General features: G+C 41.7%; 1 protein-coding gene across 1 annotated transcript; it reads right to left on the reverse strand.

Annotated features, from left to right (window-relative positions):
- Positions 1 to 2018: 2018 nt before the first annotated feature.
- LOC306750186 (SH3 and cysteine-rich domain-containing protein 2-like) lies at positions 2019 to 22071 on the reverse strand (the record flags this gene model as incomplete). The annotated part of the gene is made up of 11 exons (XM_079233581.1): positions 2019 to 2117; positions 3079 to 3216; positions 4282 to 4333; positions 6874 to 6962; positions 7075 to 7235; positions 7444 to 7513; positions 8306 to 8421; positions 10546 to 10630; positions 12879 to 12973; positions 15034 to 15382; positions 21985 to 22071. The coding sequence occupies 11 exons, from the start codon at positions 22069 to 22071 to the stop codon at positions 2019 to 2021; spliced, it is 1341 nt and encodes a 446-aa protein (XP_079089707.1).
- Between the last annotated feature and the right edge of the window lie 4313 nt (positions 22072 to 26384).

Here is a 26384-nt window from a genome sequence, read left to right on the forward strand (position 1 = left end):
AGTTGCAGGTAGTATTGAATATGACAGCTATTACTATGAAGGAGATACTTCAACAAAAAGAACTTATGACACAAAATAAAGTGCTTTTCTCGTTATACTTTTCACATATATTGAAAGTTGGACTTGAGACGGATCAGATTAGCTCGATCTCTGTGCTCCGAAAGGAGACATACAAGTAAAATGATGTCATCATTCTATGGCTGCATTCTGTGCTTTAAACCAACATTTCCGTGACACACGTTCATGACACACTATGTGTATTCTCTCTGGAACACAATGTCCTTTTAAAGAATGCTTCAACCTTGTTAAATAAGTAATGGATGAATGAATCGATGGTCTAAACTACTAAAAGTGCACCAACGTTCACTACAAGTAAAGAAATGCCTTCGCTTTTTTATGTCATAACTGAACAGCGACCTCAATAAAGAGAGGACGAGTGGGGTCAAACGGAGAGCAGAAGATGAGGATGACAGGCTGACATTTTATCAATGATGACTGGTTCACCCATGGGTACAACACTACCTGCATGCACACACTGACTCATAAGGGTTTGACACTGATGTCATTCCTCTCACTGCACATCCTCCTCCCCCTGTTCTCCTGTGTCCTCCTCCAAGCTGTCAGTGAAAGTTAGACTCCTTGTCATGGTCCGAAGATCTGATTTGTTATTTTTTCTGGCAGACTGGCCGCAGTTTATTTCCCACTGTTCCAGCTCCAGTGAAGTCGTGTAATAACGCTGTGCAACATTTGCAACACCCACTGCAGCTCAAGCTCCTTTATGTGAGAACAGGGGAACAGCAACTGCCATTGCTACATTTAGAGGGTGTTGCTCAATGCTCTCAACAACCAGCCAAACACGGTAGTACAACCCGGCCTGCTTTCCGAGATCGACTCAAGTTTCATCTCTCTTTGGATTACCCCTGCATCATCTTAGCTTCAAACAATAAGACAACAGACTTAGACCCTTGATAATTACTGCGGTTTCTGAGATATCAACAAGATACTTTCCACCAAATTGTGTTTCTGCATGGTTGCCATTAGTCAAAAAGAAAAGGCAAGGAAACACTTTCAAGAAATTCCTGATAGTTAAATAGGTTGATAGATCGATAGATAGTTGAAAAGCAAACGCTTATGTTGTAAAATTATAACTTCTGTCGGCTGATTCATGCTCTCTTAGCAGAAATAAAAAATATATGCTGTCACATATTTCCGTTGTTCTACTATACTGAAAAAGTCAGAGGGGAAAGGTTTTTGAGTTTCCTGTGAAAAGATCCCCAGAGCTTTCCATTTTCTTTTGAAAATCTTCTCACTTCTTAACTCTCAAGTTGGCGAGTGCAGTTATAACTCAGTCTGACACTGCGGAGGATTTTCGGCTCGGGTCTCCTCCTTTCATCTTCTTCTCCTCTCTTTCTGGATGAGGGCAGCTTCCTCTGACTGGCAGTGGTTGTCCTTGGCCGGGCGCCTCATGTTGGTATCATGAAGGTGATATCAGTCCACAGGACAGAAATCCTGACACGAGCAGAAAGTGATGAAACACACGGAGTGGGCCGAAAGAAGAAAAGGACACTGACAGAGGCATCATGTTCCCATGACAGGACTCAGCTTCCGCCCACATCTTTTGATGGAAAGAAACTAAATGTGAACAGTCATCTGGCAAGCATAACTAAAGCATGTTTTTTACATTGATTTTTTTGTATTGGAAAGATAAAACTAGACTGCTGAGAAACAGTGCCTTTCTAAGAGCAGGACTTCTGCTTAACTGTACACTCTTTTTAAGACAGTCAATCAATTCAACTGTAAACCACGTGTTTATCAGGATTCATCAGGTTCATCAGGTTCCAGCTCTTTGAAGAATGTGTGTGTTTTTTTCTCCAGTTTATCTTCGTTCGGTTTAAGTCACTGACAACTGGTTGGAGAGGCTGCGGCAGTGGTTTTGCCGAGGGCAGGATAGAGGGAGGGTGATCGTGGTCGTCTGAATTCGAGTGCCTCCCAGGGGAAAGGAGAAGTGGAGGGGAAGCTCAGATCTCCTCTATGGAGTCAGCTGGGACCAACCCTCTCTTCTTTCCGCTGCTCAGCTTCAGAAACTCCTCGTCGTCTTCTCGCTTTCCAACACAGATCTAAAAGGAATTGACAGAAAATGAGTTGCTCTATTTTTCAATAAAGATACAGATACTTAACTATTTCTAAATTTAGGAAATTGGATTAATAGATCTGTGAGAACATAGGTGTGTTTGGGGGAATGGAAAATGCGCGTATCCATTTTGGCAGAAAATTAAGGGATTTAGTTGTATATATATATTAGAATCGTTCTCTTAGTATGTAAATCAACAGCACCAAAAGAATTAATGAACAAGCTGGAAATTAGTGCCAGCTTATGCTTTGTAAATCATTATTCATATATAATAAAACAAATCTATACATTTCAAATCTATGTCATTTAGAAATTGGAGCATCATTTTTTTCATTTCATGACTACAAGAAGAGTTCCTGACATTTGCTTCAGAGAAGCTCTCAAAAGGGACAGTTCCCCCTAAAATCAATTCATTGATTTAGATTGTTTTGATGTGAGTTGCCTATAGTTTTTGAGATATCAGTCGAAGAGATGTCTGCCTTCTCAAACATGTATTTTGGATTTATATTGAAACTATGGTGACAATGCACTCAATACAGCCTTTAGTAGCAGGAACAGGTTTTGGTTGTGTGGGGAAATATATCATTAGTAAGAGTTGGTTGAAAGTGATCTTTAAAAAAAAAAAAAAAATATCAGTGCATTTTCTTGCTGAAAGTCTGCAAAAAACAATAATGGAAATAATGAGCCCTATAGTTGCCATACAGACACAGAGCTATTTGGGTGCTAATCCTTTAATCACACCCAGGATGTACCCTGCCTCTCTCCCAGTGCATGCTGGGATAGGCTCCAGCCCCCTGCACAGGAAAATGTCAGCACCACAAATAGAACACAAGCTAAGCACGATGACAAACATTTAACGTAAATCATAATCCCAAATTGTCAGTGTAGCTCTTTAAATTGTATACAAATGAATGAGAGGAATGAGAGTGCGGAATAAGTTGGTGTACCTGGGATTCCCTCACGGCCATGTGTCCTCTCTCTCGGTTGCCGGGAAGACCTTGGACGACCCGCCACACTCTCTCTCCTGGACGGACCCTCTGCACAAAGTTGGCCGGGAAGAAGCCGACTTTATCGCCACTCTTGCCCTGGAAACCAAGAGAGACCAGAACCAGTCAACATTGAATATCTATACCATGATGGGTGTCATGATGACTATTATGCACTGCAAAGTACTGAATTAGCTTTACAGCTGGTTTTATTAAGGCCATTGATTCATTGAGTCTCTCACTATATATTAGTCTTCATTGTGTGGTGAGTCCGATGAACACAGAACGTTTCTGCTTTCATTCATACATTTCAGAATAGTAGAAACAAATAGTATCTTCATTCTGAACAGTGAATTTGAAATTATAAACAAAAGGAAACATTTCTGATTGTGTTAGTGACAAATTTTTGTGGCAGGTGTGGAAACAATTTAAGAAGACAGAACACTAGCTCCGGTTACATACATTAAAAGTAGTAATTGCTTCACCTTGTATGTATTTAAAGAAACAGCAGATTGAGGTGCTACACTTTGCTTGCTGGTGAAGGCAGATGATGTGTGAATAAACCAGCAATATTTCACAGTTTATCACCCTCTGCCTCAGCTGTGTGATGTGTGTACTGGAGGGATTCACAAACCATGCATTAGTGATGAACGGATGATTCACAAATCATATATAATTTAAAGCTTCACCGGAGTGTTGATTAAAGTTGTTAAATGACTACCGAGTCATTTTAGGCTTCATAAAAATACTGGTTCACTGATGGAAGATACACAGACTCTGCTCTCGAGTTAAGTCTGCGTGCATCTTCCTTTTTCTTTGACGGAAAACCCAGGCGCACACAGATGCACATTTTTTTTCCATCAGGAGCGACTGACGTTCATTACAGACTCAATAATGAGCTCTTTGAGGTTACAACACTAGTCAAGTTCATTATGCTAAACTCTTTGGTAATTTTCAGCGTTCAGTTCTATTTCTGTCTGTGGCTGCCTGCATGTTTATGAGAGGGGGAATTGGAGCAGGTGTTATTCATGAAAGTCTTGTTTTAAAGACCCAAATTCATACAGGTGGACAATAAATGCACACACACACACATTTATGTTCCCTCAAATACACATTATGCACACACTAACACACACAGATGTTGACAAATGGTTTATTACCCACCTTCCACCACTCCTCGTTAGAGTCGTCAGTGACCTGCACACGATCACCGGGCCTAGAGGAGACAAGACACAAGAGGAGATGGGAAAAACATAAGGAGGCGAGAAGGGAGGTGATTAAGGGGAGAGGAAAAGGGGAGACGAGAGCGGGATACATGGTGCGAAGATGAAGGGGGTGAGAGAGCGATAGAGAGAGAGAGGCAAGCAAGAAAAGAGTTGAGTGCGAGGACCAAAGATTACATTATAAAACTGCCACAGTGAGCGGTCGTACCAGTTAGATAGCTGTGAAGGTTAAAATGAGTCTTTGTGTTCCTCTGCAGAGGTTACAGAGCAGCAGCCATCAGGTCCACATGAAATACGACTCTAGCATCTAATCTACTGCAGTGGTGAAGGCTAGACCGAATCAGCAGCCAACCTGGCCTGAATGCTAATGATGTTACCAGTTTTTGATGACTTTTACTCGCACACGCAAACGCACAGAGTCCTAGATACAAATTGCTGTCCCAAATGCTCTTCTGTATGTTGCGTCTCCTGGGTGTCTGCTCTCACGACTGCCCTATATGATCATCACTCACATACACACACACACACACACACACACACACACACTAGTTTGCACACTGTTACCGAAATTTACCAACAAGGGTGAACCCGATATATCTCAACTGATACCGTATAAAACAAGTATTCTGTTCAGTGACATTTCTCCCAGAAGCTAGAACCTAAATGCATACTTAAGTTTTTGGATATATCAAAGAAAAAAGTCTATTCCTTAGCCAGAGTTAGACAAACTCATAGATGCCTTTTATAGGTCTCTGCGTGCAGTTTGACGGTATAAATTGAACAGTGGGATTAACCCAGTTTAACTGATGTCTGTGGGAACGGCAGCTTTGCTCAATGTTAGAAAAAGGCACTTTTACCAGTCCTCCAATAATGGATGGAGGGTCTCATTAAACATTACTTAAATTGAAATGTCACAATCTTGACATTCGGACATACTATATCAAATGTTGCATCAGTATTTCCTGTGTGCACCCACAGTCAGAGGCAGATACAGTTGCTCTAAAAATGACTTATGATTGGATTTGTGTGAAAATTACATACAATGTATTAAACCTTCAGCCTCCCTACTTGATTCTATCAACAACTATGAAAAAAGCTAAAATAATCCATCAAACTCAAAGCTTTAACATAAGCAATGGCCCATGTTCCCCTAAATTCCCCCCAAGATCGAACCCAACAATTCCCAGCATATATTTTGACTTGTCATAGCAGAAAACAGGTGAAACTCATTTTGCTAACGACGGCTCAGTTCCATCCAGTGCCGCAGTAAGCTTGAATGAGCCAGCATGCACAATAGGACCCTGGATATACCCAGAACTCCTTTTTAATATTTTAAAGTACATCCGTTATTTTCCTAACTGTCTCCTTTGAGAACGGTCTATCGTTTACACACCACTCATACAACCAGGTGTTTTCCCTTATTTGGCCTCTCTGGACTGTGGTAGTGTATAGTTTGTGCTTGATAGACATCTGTCTCAATCTCCATAGTTGTGTTGTACCTGTCAGGGGGGCACTTACACCTTACCATCCCTCTTTGCACAGTGAAAGAGTGATAGTAAAGACACTAGACTAATCTAGAAATATAATGCCAGAAGGTAAATGAAGTGCAACGTAGAACAAATAAAATAACGAGTGCTCTTGGACACAGCAGTAGGGATTTGGTAACCTTAATTAACTTAATTACCAGCATCGCTCCATTATGGACCTTGCGTGCGTGTGCCGGACCTTTAGTGATACAGTTGAAAATTAATGCATCTAGGTGTTCTCTATTGTTGAACATTTACAATCAGCCATATCACAAACAAATTCTAATTATCTTTTTAATCAAATCATTAACTTTAAAGATGTGAATCAGCGCTAGCTGCTGTCTGTTCTTGTTTCTGTCCAACATATTGTTTAGATTTTGTCTTCTGCAGTCCATACTGGTCAAACCTCGACAGAAGCACAGAGACACATTATGCTTTCATTAATTAATGTATATTGTGCAGTCACACACACAGAGCCTCAGCACAGATGGCTGCTAACAGTCCCATGAATCTGCCGCTGTTGTCCCCTAACATCCACATATCCTGCCCTCATCTGTCCTTCCTTTCTTCTCTTTCCTCGTTCTTCGTTCTTCTTCATCTTATATAGCTTTTATTTCTATATTTGTCCTTAATTTTCTCCGCCCCTCTCACGTCCTCCCTCTCTCTCTGCCTATAATAAGCTTCAGCTTCATGACTTCTCCTTTTATGTGTGCTCGCACTTTCATCTCGCAGTTGTTCAGTGCCTTTATCCACTCCCCTGCTGGAAACACAGCTCAGTTGCTAGCTCTGTAAGGGGACAGTGATGGGCTTTGGGTTTATAATTAGTCGTCCTTAAGGGCGCCCTCACACTGTCCTCTGCAGATGGTGGGGACATTTTTCATCCTGCAGGAACAATAACTGGGGCAGAAATACAGACAAAGCAGTCACAAACAATAGCAAAAACACAATTCCACACATGCAATGCATGAAAACGCTTGCCATGGGCAGTCTGTTTGTCTTTAACTCACTGAAGTTCCAGGTCATTCTGTTCCTGAGGCAGAAACTTGTAGAGCGCTACATAGGTGTGGATGGAGTGGACTTCAATGCGCTTGGGCACCTGGACACAGGAAGACACAGGGACGGGAAGGTAGTGAGACAGAATTATACGCTTTGGGAGGAGGACATCAATGGGCGAGAGTCTACGCAGGTGGATTAAAAGGGAGCGGTACCATCAGACTGCTCTCCTCCGCGGGAGTCTGGGCTTCTGCAGGAGGCTGAGCTTCTGCAGGGGTCTCGGCTTCTGCAGGAGTCTGAGCTTCTGCAGGAGTCTCAGCTTGGCTGCAGCTCTCTTCCTCATCCCTCTCGATCTCGACTTCGGGGACAGAGATATCTGAGGGAGGCGAAAAATGTTCTTAGAAGATGCTGGGCACGCACAAAATCATACATATCCTACAGGCACAAGTAAATCTCTCTCTCTCTCTCACACACACAGACACAGAGACATGCACAGGTAAACGTAACATATGCATAGGCACACATAGGCATGGACAGAGAGCACATATGCCTATCCACATACACAGACACACAGCAGTGTTTACCCCCTGTCTCCTGAGTTATCTCTTCCTCCATGCTGTACTGTCTCTGCTGCATCTCCTCACCTCCCTCCCCCTTATCAAAGAAGGAAATAGAGAGGAAAACATGTAATGTCTGCGGCAGATGTCAAAGAGGATGCATTTGATAGTGGGACTAACACTTTTGTCTGCTCTGAATGCACGGCACACAGATCAGTAGGTCACAGTATTGTAAAAGGATCTGCTTATGACATATATGTATACCGTTAGGTCATGAAACAAGCGAGGGTCGAGGACGATGTGCACTCTGTTTCAACTACATGTTTAATGAGAAGAACACAGAGACCCCAGGTCATCCATGATGCTCCTCATAGACAGATGAGTCTGGTGCTCAATTATAACACTTCAGCACATGCTAAATTGGATTTACAGTAAGTAGGTGAATAAAAAGACCTCAGAAGAGAGTAAACTTTTGAAAAGCCGTAATTAATTTTTCAAGAAAATCTGACATTTTTGGAATTACATCGCCTCTTTTACTTTCTTATCTTTCTCATTCAAGAGATGAGAAGATTGATGCCGCTCTACTGTACAGACATGAAATCAATCTGCTTCTTTAATTCTGCACCAACATGTTAAACTATACCTTTGAGGCTCAATCCTTACTAATCTTTCAAATCATTCAGGCAATTCTGATGATTTGTAAAAAAAAAGAAAAGAAAAATCTGGCAGAACTATAAACTAGGGAGTGCGGTGCTAAATATCACTGTTTCTATGGTCTCAATATTTCAACAGTGAGTTGACCAATGGACCAATGTCGTAAAAACTGTATGTCTTAATCACACCGATCTAACTGTCCTTTACCCTTAACCACAGGGTGATGAGGTCATACCAGGCTGCGTGTTGGCGACTCTGACAAACTGCCAAAACTGGAGCGGCTCATCTGTGCCAAGGATGTCCCGAAGCGCAAGGCGGCATACACGGGATCTACACGCAGCCGCACAGCCTCTGAAACCACATACACACATCCATAAGACTAATGCACGCACGCGCTTATGTTCAATTCATTTACAAACCCAACGGTAAATTATTCCCACAATTTGGACTACCCACAGAGATTACACTGTACATAATTATTACTATGCCAATCTGGTGGAACCAGAGGGTCTAAATATAACTGTAGCACATTCAGTCCTGGACCAAAGTGACCCACTTTAGATCTGACAGAGGACGTGAGCCAAAAGTTAAGGAGACATCAAGACATTCTAATAATTCTACGATTTGATTTATTTATACATTCGCTCATTGGCAGGAGATATGTCTTAGTTGTAATAGCCATAATATATCTGGAGCTGTAGTTGAGTAGAAAGGGAATAAGAGATGAGATTTAAATATGAAAATCCACAGCGAGGCTTCATTACTACATTTCATGTAGATGGTAGCGCTATCGAAGTATTTCTGAAAATAGGAATTAAATGTGCTGCTCCTTTTTCCATCCAGCTCAACACGAGTCAAGGGATGTGAAGGATGAAGTCATAATAATATTCAGTTTTTTTTTATTGAAGTCAGTGAGTCCAGGCTCTTGTCAAGTGATAAATTAAATAGAAACATGTAAGTATTCAGAGGTGAGAAAGCTCAAGTGCTTTCACTGAAGCAAGCGTTTTTACGAAGAGCAATTAATTGCGGGGGAAGAGAGTAAACAGTAGAAAGTTGTGCTCAGAGACTCTATACTCCTTCAAATAATGAGTTTTTTTAGAGTCTCTGACCTTCAGCTTTCCTTTCAGTGCAGACATGAGAATTTTATATATGATATGGCTTAATATCCGTCTTCATATATCAACTTTGGCTCTTGGAACTTGATCTTACTTTGACAAATTATAATCTCAAACATTGAATTCATTAACAACCACAGTTTGACATTTTGTTCCATCTTTCACTTGAATCAAACACAGCTGTTATTCTTGTTTAAAAAGAGAAACAAATCCTTGCATGAATTTCAATTTCTAGCTAATCAGATTTGAATGGTCATTGAAAGATTGCGACCGAGAGCGTTAACTGTTAAGTACTTCCCCCTCACAAATGAGGTTTAATATGACACAATTAACTGCTTTTCAAAAAGTTGATTACTGGGTCAATAAGTATCTTTTCATAAAAATGGCATCTAATATGAATGTGTGCAAACATGAGCTCAGTATTTTACCCAGCCTCTAGTTTGCTTAATAATGAGGACACTTTGCAATGTGTGATTGTGAGTTTGGCAGGTTGCAGTCTCAGCTGGCTCTCGCAGAGTCTGAGGCGTCATGGTGCTCAGCTCATGGGTGATGACAGAGCTGTAGGTCAATTGTGCCCTGATTCATAGATAGTGCAAGGAAGTGACCGCGCGAGGTGCTAACCCTGATTCAGCGAGGCACACAAAATTTGAGATGAAGGACTGTATCACTTACACAGATGTTCATCCAAAAGGTATTTCAAAGAATAACACTCTCCCAATCAGAGATGATGATGATTGTAAGAACAAATTCTGGCACTTTTAGGACACAACAGTCTGTGCTTGGAGCAATGCGTTTTAGCCCTCAGCAGGTTTACTTCACAAAGAAACAACAAGGAAATGTCAGATTTGATTACTTCCAGAATTCTGAACCACTAAGTAAAAATAAAATGTTTGGTGAAACAGAAGGGATGCAGAGAGCTAGTTGGGAGGTAGACCAATCAGCAAATAGGCAGAATTCCAATGTGGATGTATAGCCTAAACAAGCAAACCGAAGTACCAGACAATACAATAAAACCCTTCATCGCAAATGCATGAACAGAAATAGAAACACATAAACATTAGAACTTATAAATATCTATTCACATACTTTCAGGGTGCAGACCGTCCGTCAGCCTCCAAGAGAAGCTGAATTTGTTCTTCCTCTTTACATTTTCCCACTTCATGCTCCTCGGTCATCAGGTGAGATGGAGATGGTTCTGGTTTTATTACAGTGCATGCACAAGCACACAAAAAATCTACAAATAAACGAAAAGGCTAGAAGAGCAACATCACAAAACAAAAGCACATGGGACGCATACATAACAATGCACGTCTGCACTCACTCCTATAGCACACCCACGCAGGCTCTCACGTATGCTCACCTTGGCTCGGTTGAACTTCCTTGACGACAGACAATTGGTCATTGACGAGCATTGGCGAGCTGAAGTTTCGCTTGAATGCTCCGGACTAATGGAGGAGAACAGAAAGATGGATTTCTTTTCAGTTTATTTCTTCTTTATAGGCTGAGCTGAAGCTAAACTGCCTCGTAGCTTTAAGAATTTAAGACTCATTTCAAAATGACTGAATCAGAAACAGTTTGTGGTGCACATGCTGCAGAAAAAGCTTGTGCAATTTCTGACATCAAGTAACAAACCGGGACAACGTGTAGCTCTCTTTGTTGCTAATTATGAACAATACATTCACTTTGCCACTTACCAGTATACACATGGCTTACACACAGGCATCGGCATGTGATTATGCGTGTGTGTCTGCATGGGTGCAATTTCACACTGAATTAAGCAGAGTAAGTGTTTCAGATGAGATATCAGATCGTCTTTCCCTTGACTTGCAAATGAGCCACTCAGTTTGTCATATCATGTTGATGAGAAACACAACTGTGTGACACCTTTGTTCCTGTAAAGATACCCGGGCTCTGATATATTTTTGCCTTTCTCTGCCCTCATCTTTCCCCTTTCGGAGAGAAAGTCTCTCGGCATTTGTGCTCTTCTGTCAAACTGCACTGAGCCATTTTAAACACAATGCTCTTAAAATTGTCCGAGTGGCTCTCAGAAGGTCTCGCATCTTGCTGCATGCTAATGTACTCTTCCCTGTACTAGAAGATAAACACAAGAGCTCTGTCTGAAATCACTCCTTATTTTCTACCGAGTGCACTACACTCCTCAGGTCAAGAGCTACAGTGTTTGTGTCTGTGGGTTGAAACTTGCATTTTATAATCAGGCAATCTATCTTTTCTTTATTCTTTATACTTAAGACTGTTCCACAAAACGCATTAAATTGATATTAAAACGCAGGTTAAATTGCGTGGTACGGCAGTCCAGGTTCACCGTGGCAATGTTACCATGGCAACAGTGGCCTCAGTCTTATATCTACTTATTACGGCAATGACTATCTTCTTATATTTTAAATAAACAATTGATAACACCAAATGATTGCAATCTAAATTGTTACTCGGGTTTTTATAATCTATCTATCTATCTTCAAGATGTCTGGGGAAACACAGATAAATTGGACGTAAGACTGAACTGAGGTGGCAAAACTTGAGTTGTTCGATAAACATGCTAACAGAGACTATATCCTGCAAACAGACTGAATATAAGAAGTAGATTTAGTCAGCGTGACGCCCCCTCATTAGTTTGCGGACTAACGTTTTGAAACCTCGATTTCGGCATTTTATCCGTAGCCATCTTGGTTTTTGGACACAAGAGGGAGGAGCTAAGTACAAGTTCCGAACTCTTAATAAGACATTGTAAGGCCACACCAGCCGCTTCAAAAACCCTTGTCAAAGCAAGTCAAGCAAAACTGCGAATGAGTTTGTGGAGTGGGAGTGTGTGTGCAACCAGGCCATCGGCATCTAAACAGGAAAGCAGTCTTAAAGTAGTAAATTGATTGATTAATTGATTGTATTGGCTACAAAGTGTTCCATTGATGAGTGGTGTGACTAGGAATAGAAAAACAATGTTTTTTTGCAGGTAGCCCCCTGTTTTGTGGGTAGCCCCCTGTTAGCCAATACCAGTGATCCTGCAAAAGACTGGCATTGGCACATTTTAATCCGCTTCATGCAAACAAAGATATAACGTGGATGTGAGTCTCTGTGGGTCCAAAGCTAATCGTCTCTGATCTTCACCGCACGCTGGTACTACACGTTGCGGAAACTAATTAGTGAGCAGATTGTACCTTTGGACGGAGCTAGCAGTTTCTCCAATGTGTACAGTTTTGTGCTAAGCTAACCGGCTTCTTTAGTACAATTTAAGAGAGCAACTGATTTGTCCCCCTGGGATGCTTCATGCAACTGATATCTGATAACAGATAGAAATGTATTATCAGAAACTGGAAGTGATGTTTAGTTTTTTTCCAGATTGTTTGGAATTAAAAACTGAGCAACTGAGTAGTTAAAGCCACCCTGGTTTAATAGACAAAGACAATATTACCACACACACAAACTTCACAATCAGGAAATCTAAGGACAAAAAATCAACACATTGTCACCCACTCTGTCTAAAGTGAAGTAGGCCTACATTGTCAGAACAGCACAGCAGTGATTGCTTAGTGCCAAAAATGTTGCCAAATAACAAAACAAAAAAACGTTGATTCACAGACACAACATTGAGCAAACCAAGACACACAGTCAGTAATTATGTTGAGAACAACTATACCAATGTTATCTATGAGGACATTAAATCAAGTAATTTCGCACCTTCCCGTGGCACTGCTGCTGCGATAGTTCTGAGGTGCACCACAGGTGAGCAGCCATCTTGCATGTTTTACACCGCAGAGCCTGTTTGGAGCTTCCTGCAGAGAGGGACAAAGATGAGAGAGGCTGCCACAAAAACAAGGCTACACAGCATGCTGCAGAGCTGCAACAGCGAGACAATCCTAACAAACCAGAGTGGCCTTCAGATCATATGAGCAGGTTTCCTTCTGCTCAGGTAGAGAGCAAAATAAAGTGTTGATGTTCTATCAAGCTGGCACTGACAGCTTCATAATCAACAGCTCCTCTTCCAAAACAATCTGGAGAGATTGGACACCAGCTGGAGATATTTCAACCATAATCGATTTGGCAATAAGTCATCTGCTTTTTCTCCTTTCAAGTACTTCAGTAAAAGCTTTTGAGAATGAAGATGTGTTCCCTTCATTTGTGAGGCAATGTTGATTTTGAACGTGTTTCACGATCAAGAGGTTGAGTCATTTTTATCCTACAAACCAAAGATGAATAGATTTCTGGATTTGTTGCAGATGGGGATAACATTAGGGCTGCAACTAACGATTATTTTAATAATCGATTAATCGGTTGATTATTTTTTCGATTAATCGATGAATCGGATAAAAAAATGTTTTTTATCAAAAAAGCATTCATTTCCAACCCTTTATTCAAAAACAGAAGTCACAGTGCAAAACATCTTCAGAAAGTGCACAAACAGGTTGCTCCTTGAACATCCCTGAGCTGTTAATTTAAACAACAAAATGGACTAACACTAAAAACATACACATCTATGCTTTACATCTGCCAAATGTGAGCCCTTTTCACTGTAATTGATCCCTCCAGAGGCTGCATTTACATAGCCTGCTTTATCAATATGTATGAAATACTGGGACAGAGGGAAGCTGTACTGCTCCATATAGAGCGTCCTCTTCCTTAAACTCTTTCATTCTGGGTCTCTTATGACCACGACGTCACGTTGTTGGCTAAGCCCAACGACGTGATTTGCTTCATTCTACTTTGAGTAAAAAAAAAACAAAAAAAAACCTGCAGCCAGATCCGCCGGTGAGCCGGTTTAACGTTAACGAGTGACAGCGTGAACTGAACCAGACCGGGGGGGTGACGGCATGTTTCATCACGTTACGTTTTTTTACAAGCAAGACTGAACTGTAACGGAACATAACGGAACTTTAACGACAATACACAACCAAACACGTTAGCTAACGCGATAGCAAGCTGACTAGCTTCCATTAAAAACAAGTTTGAGGAACATGAAGACGCTGATTGGCCAAGACTCGACTTGTCAAAGATCTTCTATTTTTGAGAACATCACAACCTCAGCTTTTCTCGTGTCTCACTCCAATCTCAGAAACGCTGGCCGGCCAGTTGCTCTGCTCCGCTCTTTTTTTTTCTTCTCCGTGACTTATTGCCCGCCGTAATAATCGCGCGACACAACGAATCGATAATGAAATTCGTTGCCAACACTTTTGATAATCGATTTTTATCGATTTTATCGATTCGTTGTTGCAGCCCTAGATAACATTCTATTATGGAGCAGAAACCACAAACGAAAAAATATGATGGCTCGATAAAAACAATTGCTTTTACTTTGAAAAGCAAACATGGATTCTGCCTAATCAGCGTAAAACAAGGAGGCAGAGGCTGGACTGTGTTTGGGGACTACAGAGGAGTACAGCTACAGTGAGGTGATGCATCACATAAATAAACCCAATACATGCAAAATAAACCAACCGCAGGGGAAAATGAGCAGCTTGCAGCCTGTAATCAATCACAGCGACAGGAAGTAGATTTAGCAGAAATACCATGTGCGGCTAATTAGGGATGAGAGCACTCACACACTATATCCCTGTTAATAAAAACCTGGTTTCTTCACAGATGTAAACACCGAAAGTCCAACCCTGAATCTAATTTTAGAAAGAAACTGTCTATTTGTACCAGAGTGAGAATAGTCGAGCCAAGTTGAAAATGCTTCATAATTTAGCTGTCGTTAGCTAGCCTGGCGGAATTTTCATAGTAGTATGTAAAGCAACAAAGTATGTGCTTTATAAAGGGGATGCAATGTTAACAAACACAGGGAGGCCATACATGCTAAGAAGCAAAGAGAGTCCAGGAGGTAGATTGAGGACCTTACCCACTATCATGTGCTTGCAGTGCTGGCAGTTGGTGGTCCTGCGAAAGACATGGTCCTGGAAACAGTGGGTAATCTGAGGCCGGGGAGGCTTGGTGGGCAGTGATGGAGAAAGGCTGAGAGAGGGGGAGTGGGAGCAGATGGAGGGGTTGGGGCTGAGAGACGGTGAAATGGACGGTGAGCGGTCGCCGACGAGAGGAGAGCCAGGCAGCAGTGGAGGAGAAGGAGGCGGCGGGTCAGTGATGAAATCTGGCGGCAGGCGAGCGTCGCTGTAGGACCTTTGGAAGAAGTTCTCCACGCTTTTGCTGCGCATGATAGTCTTGAAGGACAGCGAGCGTTTTAGTCTCTGGAGCTACACACACACATACACACACATGGACAGAGACAGAGAGAGAGAGGGTACACTGTAATAAACACAAGATAAGCAAGAATGCAGTGGCACATTTGGAAGCAATAACAAATGTCCACTACGGCCTCAGGGCAGCACAAGCAATATCCCGGCATCCATAAACACAATGCTTTGCTCTGATCTGCAATATAACCTCATATGGAAAGAACACATTAATAGCTAAGATACCTGTATGATCCCTTTAGTATAAGACCAAGCACATCCTTTGCACAGTCACATTTAAACGGGCAGCCTGTGCACTTGGCCAATGGTTTAGACCAGATAAGCCGTTTCTCATTGATAACACATGGCCATACATCAAGGTGGTGGCAGGTGGTCTATTGTGGTGAAATAAAACAAGGTCGTTTACACAGCCTTATCATCCAGCAACAGTCTATCTTCAGGGGTCTTAATCTGATGGAGTCTGCTCATTGGACCGATTGATCGTGGCACAGGCTCACACTAAGCACACATCGGTGGATCCATCCTCACAGCGACAAACTCACATCCTCACAACATCCAACAGTGTCAAACCGCATGTACCCTTTCTCATGTGTATTAACATAAACCAACTGTGCTCGTATCTTGTAAGTGGCATTGACCAAACTGCATCTCAAAAGCCAAACAATCAGATGACAGAACATCAGCTCGGCTCTCTGCGGCCGTCCGGCATTGATTGGCGGACGTTTCTGACGTTCCTGACGTTTCCCTCTGGCTCTGTGGACGGACAATGATCCCCAAAGGGATGGTCAGCCATTCATTACGCTGACATGCAGTGGCAGCGAGAGAGCGGCGTGAGGGTGTGGCTGTGTCGCAGGGGATGAATGGATCAACACAGACAGACAAGCAGACAGATAATCAGTAGGCCACATACACTCTGCCCGTCTGCGCTCGCTCTCTGCTCAGCGACGAACCTAATCACTTTACATGCTGTTTACAGCTCCACGCGTCTGGGAATAAGATATAAAAACAGTTTGTCTATTTGAGTGTGTGTTTGTGAGGCACACAGAGCAGGAAAAACAAAAGTCTGTGAAATTATCTTTAGTATTGATACAAACTGAGCCAGTCTGACTCATCTCCCTGACTCTTGATTTCCAGTATTTACCCTCTGGTAGAAGATTCATTCCTAATTTGAAGAAAAACATATTTATATATATATTTAGCATTTATTTTTTATTGCAGTAAACATAAATAGTGTTGTTACCTCCTAAGACCCGACTGATGATGACTCAAGTGACATCACTTGGGGGGATTCATCAACTTCACACAGCTCCCTCTGGAGCAGCAAAACACCCTCCAAGACCTGTAAACAGACTTTGATGTCTAACATCACCTTGCTTTCCGTTTAAGGTGCCCAGAAAAAATGGAACTCTCAACATGTACAACTTTATGACAACTGGGCACTCTCTGGTAAGGAAGGAGAGCAAGTTGGGCTGGAGGAAGATAAACATCAGCCAAAAGCATTTTTCTAAACGTGGCAAACCAACTGTTCTGACTGATTTTTATAACTAGCAACCATTACAACCAACAACTCCATGAAAAATGCCTTACAAGAAGGGGGTATGTATTCTTTAAAACCCCTGTTTGTTCACAGTGCAGTGCTTGGACACACGTCTGCACGTTTTCTGTGCAGCATCACAGTTTTCAGCTGAGCTCTCTCAATCAGAGCAGATGAGTGCTGGCATAACAGCTCCGGCTAGAGCACATGTCTCAATTACAGCTAATCTAATCATCTGTCAATGTGCGTGCAAGCCTAAAAAGCATTCCCGTTAGCTTCCATCTGAACATTAGCTAAGAGCGTCATGGTTAAAGCCTAGTGTGATATCACGTTTGATTTGGGTCACTTGAATTTCTGAGACAGGTGAGAGGCCGGCGGCGATGAGTCAGAGTGAACCGAACTACGCCGCAGATGATACCCTGCTTGTGACGTTTAATCTAGTCCCATATGTATAACAGCAATGTTATGTAACTGTCTGTCATGAAAACAACCTCAATCTTCTTCCATCTCCAAAAATAAACATTTGCATTTATTTTAGCTTATTGATCGCTCAACAACTAACTCACAAATGACTCACAATGCCACAAAAAAATGCCCAGATTTACATGCACCTATACACAATCAATACTCTGTAGAACTAATTTTGACGAGGTGCCTCAGCGAACGTGTAAACGCCCATAATTCTCACATCTTAGATCCATAAACCAACCCCCAGTTGTTCTCACATGGAGCCAACATAATCGTGCAAAATCAATGCTCCATAGAGGGACAGCTGGGTTTGAGCAGACATAATTCAATAATAAAGCTTTTATTTCTTCCAAATATGTAGCTTTCATAATGTATTGGGGCCAGGGCACAGGCATGTAGTATATATATATATATATATATATATATATATATATATATCCATGTCATAACTTAGCAACAAAGGCTCAGTCCCACTGGGAATGTGACTGTAAGCTTAGACCGTTATAAATGATTCAGCCATTAGAGAACATTTCAAAAGGAAAGGCTTATCCAGTCTTTCCAGCTGTGTCTTTGTTTAGAGGTTGTAAAGGTCAAAACATACACTCTCTGTCTGGAATATCGTAAAAAGGTATGGTTGTAGGATCTGCCTCTTGCAGTTTGTGTATCTCTCTCAAACCAACAGCCAAACAGTCACTTTATGTAAAGAGTGGCCAGGTGTGCATGGGTGTTAAATTGACAACTGCCTCCAATTGTGTCTTATTCAACCACCATCCATGTTCACTCCTGACTGTGCCAAAGACAAGTGCAGCAGTAATAGGGGGAAACAACTGCAACGGAGATACACCTCCACCCCGCTCTAAATCACGGAAACAAAGCTTTTCAACAAAGTGCATGTGAATTCAATATTTTACTTTCTGTAGCTACTAATTTCCATTTTAAAGTTCTTCCCAGCTTTGTGCCCTCTTTAAAGCGTGTCACACACAAGAAAGAAATGTACCCAATTAGTTTTTTTGTTCTTTGTGACGGACGTCACTGTGTTCGACCTTGTTTTAAGTGATATTTCAGTCTCATGAAGGATAACTGACCTATGGAAGACAGTTTCTTGGCTCAATTCAGTTCTAAATCATCAGCAGGTTATGTGGTTTTAGAGGAAATGACCACCCCAAAGTAATTGGTTCAGGATGTTTTTATACCCTCACAATGTGGCTCCATTTGTTTTGGGCAGGTGATGTACAACTTAAATAAGGAGACAGAAAATAACTGGGATTTTGAGCACAACATGCAAACAGCTTCGTTCTTCATCCTTACACTTTAACGTCCCAATGTGAACCAGTTTCATATCCCATTGTTTCCCTTCTTGGCTGAAATTTGTCATTATTCACGGCAGCCGATTCCCGCTCTGAATATGAGATAAGAGATGCATAATCACAGGCTGCTTCCATCGTTCTGTCCCTATCACTCATGCATGTACACACACACACACACACACACACACACACACACACACACACACACACACACACACACACACACACACACACACACACAAACAGACATACTTCCCGTCTCTCTATGATTGTTTAATGGGGGAGAAACTGTGTGTGAAATAGTAGCGAGGATTATAACCACTTCCCTCACTGCAGTGCAATTCTTCGCCCCCACATTCAGCTAACCCTGCCATGGAGCTTTGCCCTGGTAACTCATCATCCCCATTTTTCAGTGTACACACAACACAATGGCTGTCAGTGTCTGACGAGGGGAGGAGATTGTTATTTCTGAGTGAGCATTGGCGGCAACAAATAAATCCCCAGCACAGATACTTTTCTAAACAAATAAATACAGCCAGTTATTTAGCCCATTTGTAGCTATGTGTAGCCTTCTAGTGTCCATTATTTCAACAGCTCACACCTTTCCCTTCAGTGTCACATCAATAAGCATCACAGCAGTAAAGGTGTTACATTAATCAATGAAGACCTTGGCCCACTTCAGCCTCCTTCTGCTATACTCCCCTGTTCACGTCACTCAGGATCAGTGTCGCTGATACTTAATGAAAAGTGAAGTGAACTCAAAACGTGGATGTGGCTTCAAAGAAACGTCGGGAGATTAACTTGTGAAATGACAGCGAAAACACCAGAAATTATCCTTGCAGACTATTGCCAACACTTCAGCACTCACAATGCAGTGAATGTGAAAAGTGAATCCAGGTAATTAACACGGACGTTGGTAAAACAAATTAAAAAAAGGTGTACATGAAAAATCCAGATCACTCTTAATATCAATGGCCTCATTCACGTTCGTCTGTCGGTCCACCACTTAAATATATGAAAAAATGGCTATGAAATATTTCACATGTATTCAATGATGAACCCTATCCCCTCTCTGCCTCCCTCATGTCTGCTTACACCGTCTAAAAAAATGCCAGAGTAGAAGAACACCAAAACATTTCTTTCAAAGTTGCTACAGCAGTTTTGCTTTGGATTAAGCCGCCATCACTCAACATTCTGTGTGTTCAAGTATGAAGCATAGTGTGAAATATCTACTTAATAAAACAGCTAGACTTGGCCACAAACGGTGTGGGTTACTATTAAGCTTCTTGTCATTTAGCTTTGGAGCAGTGACAAGTTCTCATTTTCACACTGTAAGCAGTTCCAGTCACCTTTTAACACTCAGCCAGCTGTGAGAGTGTTTAAGTGCTCACATTGAGCGAGGAAGAGGAATCCAAAAGGGGGCACAGGGATGAATTGTGATGTTCTTGTCACACAGTTAGCAAGCTGCCAAATGGACCAATCTCCAAAAAAACATGTTGGAGGGTATTGTTTTAAGTATATCTGCTCTCAGAAATGGTCCTGTACACTCATCCTAAAATAAGAGCTTTACCTGTGCACTTCCATCACAGAAAAAGCTCCCAAAGCGTCACCATCCCTGAGCAATCCAACAGCTCTCCACAAAGAGCGTCACTATAGGCTGTTGATTGCTGCTCAGGCATCTCTTCTGCTCCACCAATCACATGTCTGCCAGCCTTGGCAATAGATCAGTACATTGTTGGGAACCAGGGAGAAAGTCCATGCTTCCATTTCTCTTAATCCCCTGGCACTATATTCCTCTATTCCTGATTTCTGATATCCATCTTTGTGGGGAAGTGCTGCGGGTGGATTTCAGGGAGCATCTGTTATCAGAGCAAGTTCCCTGTCATCCTTATCTAATTAATGTGTGCACTATGTGTCTGATTAGATTCCTTCAAAATGAAAACCCTGCGGCTCTGTTTTTTGTATGTTAGCGATGCTCTTGATTATGTGTTAAAAATATATATGGGTGAAATATTAATGTGAGAGATTGTTAACCCTCCTGGGACCACACCTGCATATTAGAGCAAAGCTGACATGAACTTAAATAGACCCATATTGACCCACAAAGTGTCATTGGCCCTCCAGTTGCTGCATGGAGCTATTGAATCCTAAACATTTAAAGGAAGTTCAAAATATGTTACAATTAACTTTTCACAAGGGGGAGGAGGGGAGACTCAGCTGAGGGAAAGTTGTATGAAGTATTTGGGCTAATGAATCAAGTGTCCTAAAAGCCTTCTATCAAAAAGTAGCCATTGAGAAGGCTTTCACAGCTCCTGCATTTGAAAGCCAGCCCTTGAAATCTTTGTTTATACAGTCAAGTCAACAAATTGAATGGAATCATAAGGACACTTTGTAAGGACACTTAAGGCTCACACTGTATGGTGGAAGGGATCTCGTTCTTCACATTGTGGTCATATGCTTATTGCAATATAAACTTTCTTGCAGCATATAGAAGAAAAGGTTATTTTGCCAAAAAGCAGACATGAAAAGCATTAATTATAACCATCCACGTAAATTATACTCATTAAAATACAACGTGTGAATTAATAATAAGCATACATCCCCTTTGTGTGCGTGTGTGTGTGTGTGTGTGTGTGTGTGTGTGTGTGTGTGTGTGTGTGTGTTTGCGCGTGCGTGCAGGAAGTGAGTTTGGAGCGGAAAAGAGAAAGAGGCAGACAGAGACAGAGTGACATCACACCTTACGTGTGTGGTTACACCTAGTGACGCAGTCATGATGAATACAGTTGCAATTGTGAATAATTAATGTTACACAAACCGGCGGAATAATAAAAGGAGGAATACATTACTGCATAATAACAGGTCAAATAACCGCTCTTATTATTCAGTCAAAAATAATTCATCTTAAATTTTCCGCGGAAGAAACTGTTCTGCGAAGTTGAGTGTCTATTTCTCCTCGTGACAGAGATTATAGTAGGATCTGTATGATGGTTTATTACAGTAGGATCTATATAAGGTTTATTATAGTAGGATCTATATAAGGTTTATTATAGTAGGATCTGTATGATGGTTTATTATAGGAGGACCTGTATAATGGTTTATTATAGTAGGATCTGTATGATGGTTTATTATAGGAGGACCTGTATGATGGTTTATTCTAGGAGGACCTGTATGATGGTTTATTATAGTTATAGGATATGTTTGATGGTTCATTATAGTAGGATCTGTATGATTTATTATAGGAGGAGGATCTGTATATGGTTTCACGGAACAAAGCTCAAAGCTGCGGTACTTACCTTGGATGACATCGGTTGGATGGACATGGTGCTTGGAGAGCGCTGGAGCTGAGATTCGCTCTCCATCTCATTGTTCTCAGTCATCATTGACACCGCGGTGGTCGGAGTCGTGAAAGACTCAAACAATTAAAGAAAACCTTTTAACTCCTCAAACTGTGTCCAGTCGGTAGGAAATGTCCGGCTTCAGCCAAACACCAGCGCGGCAAAGTGTGACAGACCCACATCACAGGAATGTGTGCGCGCTGGGAGGTGGACGCCTTATGGCCATTTGCCCTCCACACACAAACTGCAGGTTGATTAAAGACTTTCCAAACACACACACACACACACACACACACGCACACGCCAGCTGTTTATGTTTCGCTCATTCCATGCAAGGACAAGCATTCAGGATTGAGGCTCGCCTTTGGGCAGAGGAATTGCATCGTCCCTTGAAGGCATCTGAAAACTCCAATGTGGAACAATTCCGTCCTACAGTTTCAAGAAACAGTTTTCAAAACATCGATGGTATCGTAGTCTGATCAGATCCGAATGAAGCGCGTGCTCTAGAAGGCGCCGGGTGTAAATCCAAAGCGAGCTGTGCCCTTCACAACTGCACACGCTTAAATTTAAGCGCAATCGGAGCCACGCCCTCCCGTGCGTCTGAGGCGCGTGATTGGGTCAATGTTTACAACTCTGCCAGGATTCATTTAGACAGAATCGGGACCACGGCCGTGGGCGGGGGCTTATTCCAAGCCCAAATATAGACTACCTCACAATTCGCAAACAGAGAGCAGATTTTCTCTTTGAGAGGATGAACGTTTGCAACAAAAGCAGGATGATCCTCCCTCTTCTTTTTTTCTTCTTCTCTTTTTTTTTTAAGTCAAAGCAGTAAAGTGCTCCTCTTTGCTTTTACTTTGTGCCGTCCTTGGTGCAAACTAAATATGCATCAAATGAAATGACTACATCATTGCAAATAGTTCCACAAGGTTAATTAATGTCACCATCTAGCTTGTATTAAAAACTGCCATGTACCTGCATATGGCTAAGGAGGTGTAGACCGCTGTACAACCAGCACAGACACTACACACAAGATGCAGGGAAAAACAACATACATAAGTACGTCATTATTATGAATCAACGTCAGAGGATTGTTCTAGTGACAGAAATGGGTGCAGGATGCTGTTGCAGAACTTTCTGCAGCCTATTTAATGGAATTGTGAGTCAATTCATCACAGTCATCTTCTCCTATAGTAGAACATGACCCATATGGGATGACTTGCACTACTTTCAGTAGTTTTTTAGGGGGGTAAACAGTTTTTAGCCATGCACTCTTAACTCTGTTATCATTCATTCCTTGTCGTTTCCCACCTGCCCTCCAAACACAGAGGCTGAAGCTGCATGTCGGTGCCTTCCTGCAGAGGTAAAGCTACATCAGGGCTGGCATGATTTGTTTAAAACAGCTACAATAAGGCCAGAGGATCAGCTCCTCTGATTTCAAATGCAATCTCATTTTCTACCTGGTTACATAGACTCCCGGGGTGAGTTTCTATTGATTGCCCTCTTTATACACATCAAATGAGAATGAAGCAATACGGTTTTGGTCACAGCTACTGCTTTTTGCATTAACCTGACCAAGGTAAAACGACAGGTGGAGTTAACACAATAAGTGATATTTCAAAGTGATTTTTAAGCAAATACTGCACCACTGTGAGCAGCAAACACTGATTGAAGTATTTTTGTCTATCTGCACTGAATTATTTCACCTAAGCCTGACATCAAAGTTTGCTCTAAGCTGTCAGAAAGTCCTTGTGCGTGTGTGGGTTGCAGAAAGAGACAGAATGAAGACAAAGAGAGAGCCTCAGTTATCACATTAATTATTGCTTCAACCAGAGCCACAGCACAGCAGATAGCAGAGTGACTGCTGAAAGGGGGAAAAATGAACAAAAGTCAAGCCAAAAGTTGTCTGGTGATGTGTAGTTGTGGCTTTGCTGCCAAAAATAAACCAAAGCACAATGTCTTGGTGGGGCAGTGTGCGGTGAGCTGTGATCTGATCCGTCTGTGTTCAAACGCAGAAAACACAAAACAGTTGAGAAAATTGCTGAAGGAGAAAAACACACACACGCTTACATTTAAATGTCTCCCTCTGAGACACCCTTTCATCCTCCAGTGTGATACCCCAGGTGCCGGAACGTGGCTGCTAAAAAATGAGCATTAAAACAGGAGTTGAAACACACAGATCTCTCAGTGATGGAGAGACGAGGGGGGAAACGATAGGAGGATGAGAGGAACAAAATGAGCCCCATGCGGCGGAAGACAGATCCCAGCCGTGACAGCGGTCGTCATGGTGCAGTTACAGGACCAGAGCTGCTGCTCGTTCCACTGGAATAAATAGATACAGATTGTTCATGGGCTTTCACCTCAGACATGTTCACGTTAGAACACACAAACAGAGAGACTGCATTGTCACAAACACAAATAGTCCCTTTATAAACAGGCACCCATCGGATAAAGACTGTGCTCTTATAGGACACTTGTGCGAGGTATCTCGGGAATAAACTGTTCGGATTAAAGTATTTTCATTTGTAATTCACCCCAAAATCTAAACTTCACAACTGTGCAAGTCTGTAAGTCATTTTAGTAACCTTGATTTGTCGACCTCTGCTGCTTTAGCCTCTCGTATTATCTTCAGAGGAACTTTAGAAAGTGGTTTTGCAGAAATGCATTTTGTCCACCATCTTACATTGACATGACAGGACTCCGGTGGGACGAGAGGAGGTGGAGTCTGTGTTTACATCACGATGTTGGTGCTCAAACCCACTCAAAGTAGATGCACAATGTTTTCTTAATGTTTTAATTTTTAATGCCGGCCATCTTATCTGCCAAGATAAAAAAAAATGTTTTGCTGCTGTTTACATTCCTTATGATGCAAATACAAATAAAGCACAACAGGAATGCCCTTCTGCTTTTGTTTTGTTTCTCATGTTACAAATGGACTGAAACTGAATCTCGTTGTGGATCCCGGTGCTGCATCATGGCAATAAACGATCCTTGAATTGGAAGCGTATTAGGTAGGGATGTTTAAATGCCTAGTATGAAGGGGACGAATAATCACAGAAAGCAATGTTTCAATGTTCATATTGGCACAATTGTTGGAAGACGGAGTAAAACAAAAGACAATTAAATTGGACAATCTAATTTAACATTTTGTACAAACATTGCAAAGTTGTGTTTTGAAGATTAGCAACAATCACTAACAGAAATGATAAAAGATAAAGTAATGACCATACAATAATTGACAATGTAATAAGTGACAGAATTATTTGTATGATGTTCTTTAAGTAAATAACATATTCTAGTCTAGGAACTGGTGGTTTACCACACTTTACTTACTTAAGATAAGCAAATCCATTTGTCTCAACAAAAAAGCTGACCAGTCCTGAATCCTGTAGCCGCTGAAAGCTGAAAGCAGAGCAGCAGTGTGTGGGGATCTTTAGGACCGGCTCTTGGCTGCCATCTGCTGCGCCGACAACGTCAAACAACCCCTGGCCATAAAACGAGAACAAGCTCCCCACCAGAGTGAAAACCAGACAAGTCTTAATAATATAGGTATATATTTATTCATTCGTACATATTCATTTATATCGGTTAATTGTAAAAAAAAAAAAAAAAAAGAAAGAAAGAAAAGAAAAACATTTACAGTAATTATATGAACTACAGTCATTGTCAAAAAGTTTGTTTTTTATTTCAGCGGTGTCAATCTACCATGAACGCACTGTAGATTCACCTCTTGCTCTGTCCTAACCCTCAACCTTACTCCAGTGTTTGGGACATGAAACAAGTGTGTGTAGCTCGACGTGTAAACTGGTGGAAGGTCTGACAGAAGGACAGAGGTGTTTGACGCTGGGAGGAACAATAAGTCTAGAGTTCTGTTTTGTAGAGCCTGTAGTGTATTTTGTACCATGAAAAGATATAAATAGCAGGATGTTTTTTTTGTACATATAAAACCATCAGGAGCAGGTGCTACGACCTGTGACCCTTTCAAAGTGTTTGGCTTAAAAGCGCGGCGCTGCTCTGATGACTCAGGCTGTGCCACGTACGGTTTGTGACGAGGCCAAGCAGGTGTTACAACCTGGCTCAGTCTAAAAATCCTACCACGTTTTCTTTTTCTTCCAGTTAACCGTCATAACCCCGGCGCACAGAGAGAGTACATTAGATATCTTCGCCATTTTAACTCTCAGTTGTTCCCTAATCCCCTGTAAACCCCCATTCAAACAAACAGATCCGACTGGATTACACTGGATTCGTCTCAGTTTATCCTTCTGCTTGCCGTAGCCATCATTACCAATTTCTGTCTTGTTTGATGTATTTGGACAGGGGTGCATCATGGGAGGGAAAAGCCAGGCATACAAATATGGGAG

This window comes from Taurulus bubalis (assembly GCF_910589615.1).
Source record: "Taurulus bubalis genome assembly, chromosome: 17".
Taxonomy (NCBI): Eukaryota; Metazoa; Chordata; class Actinopteri; order Perciformes; family Cottidae; genus Taurulus; species Taurulus bubalis.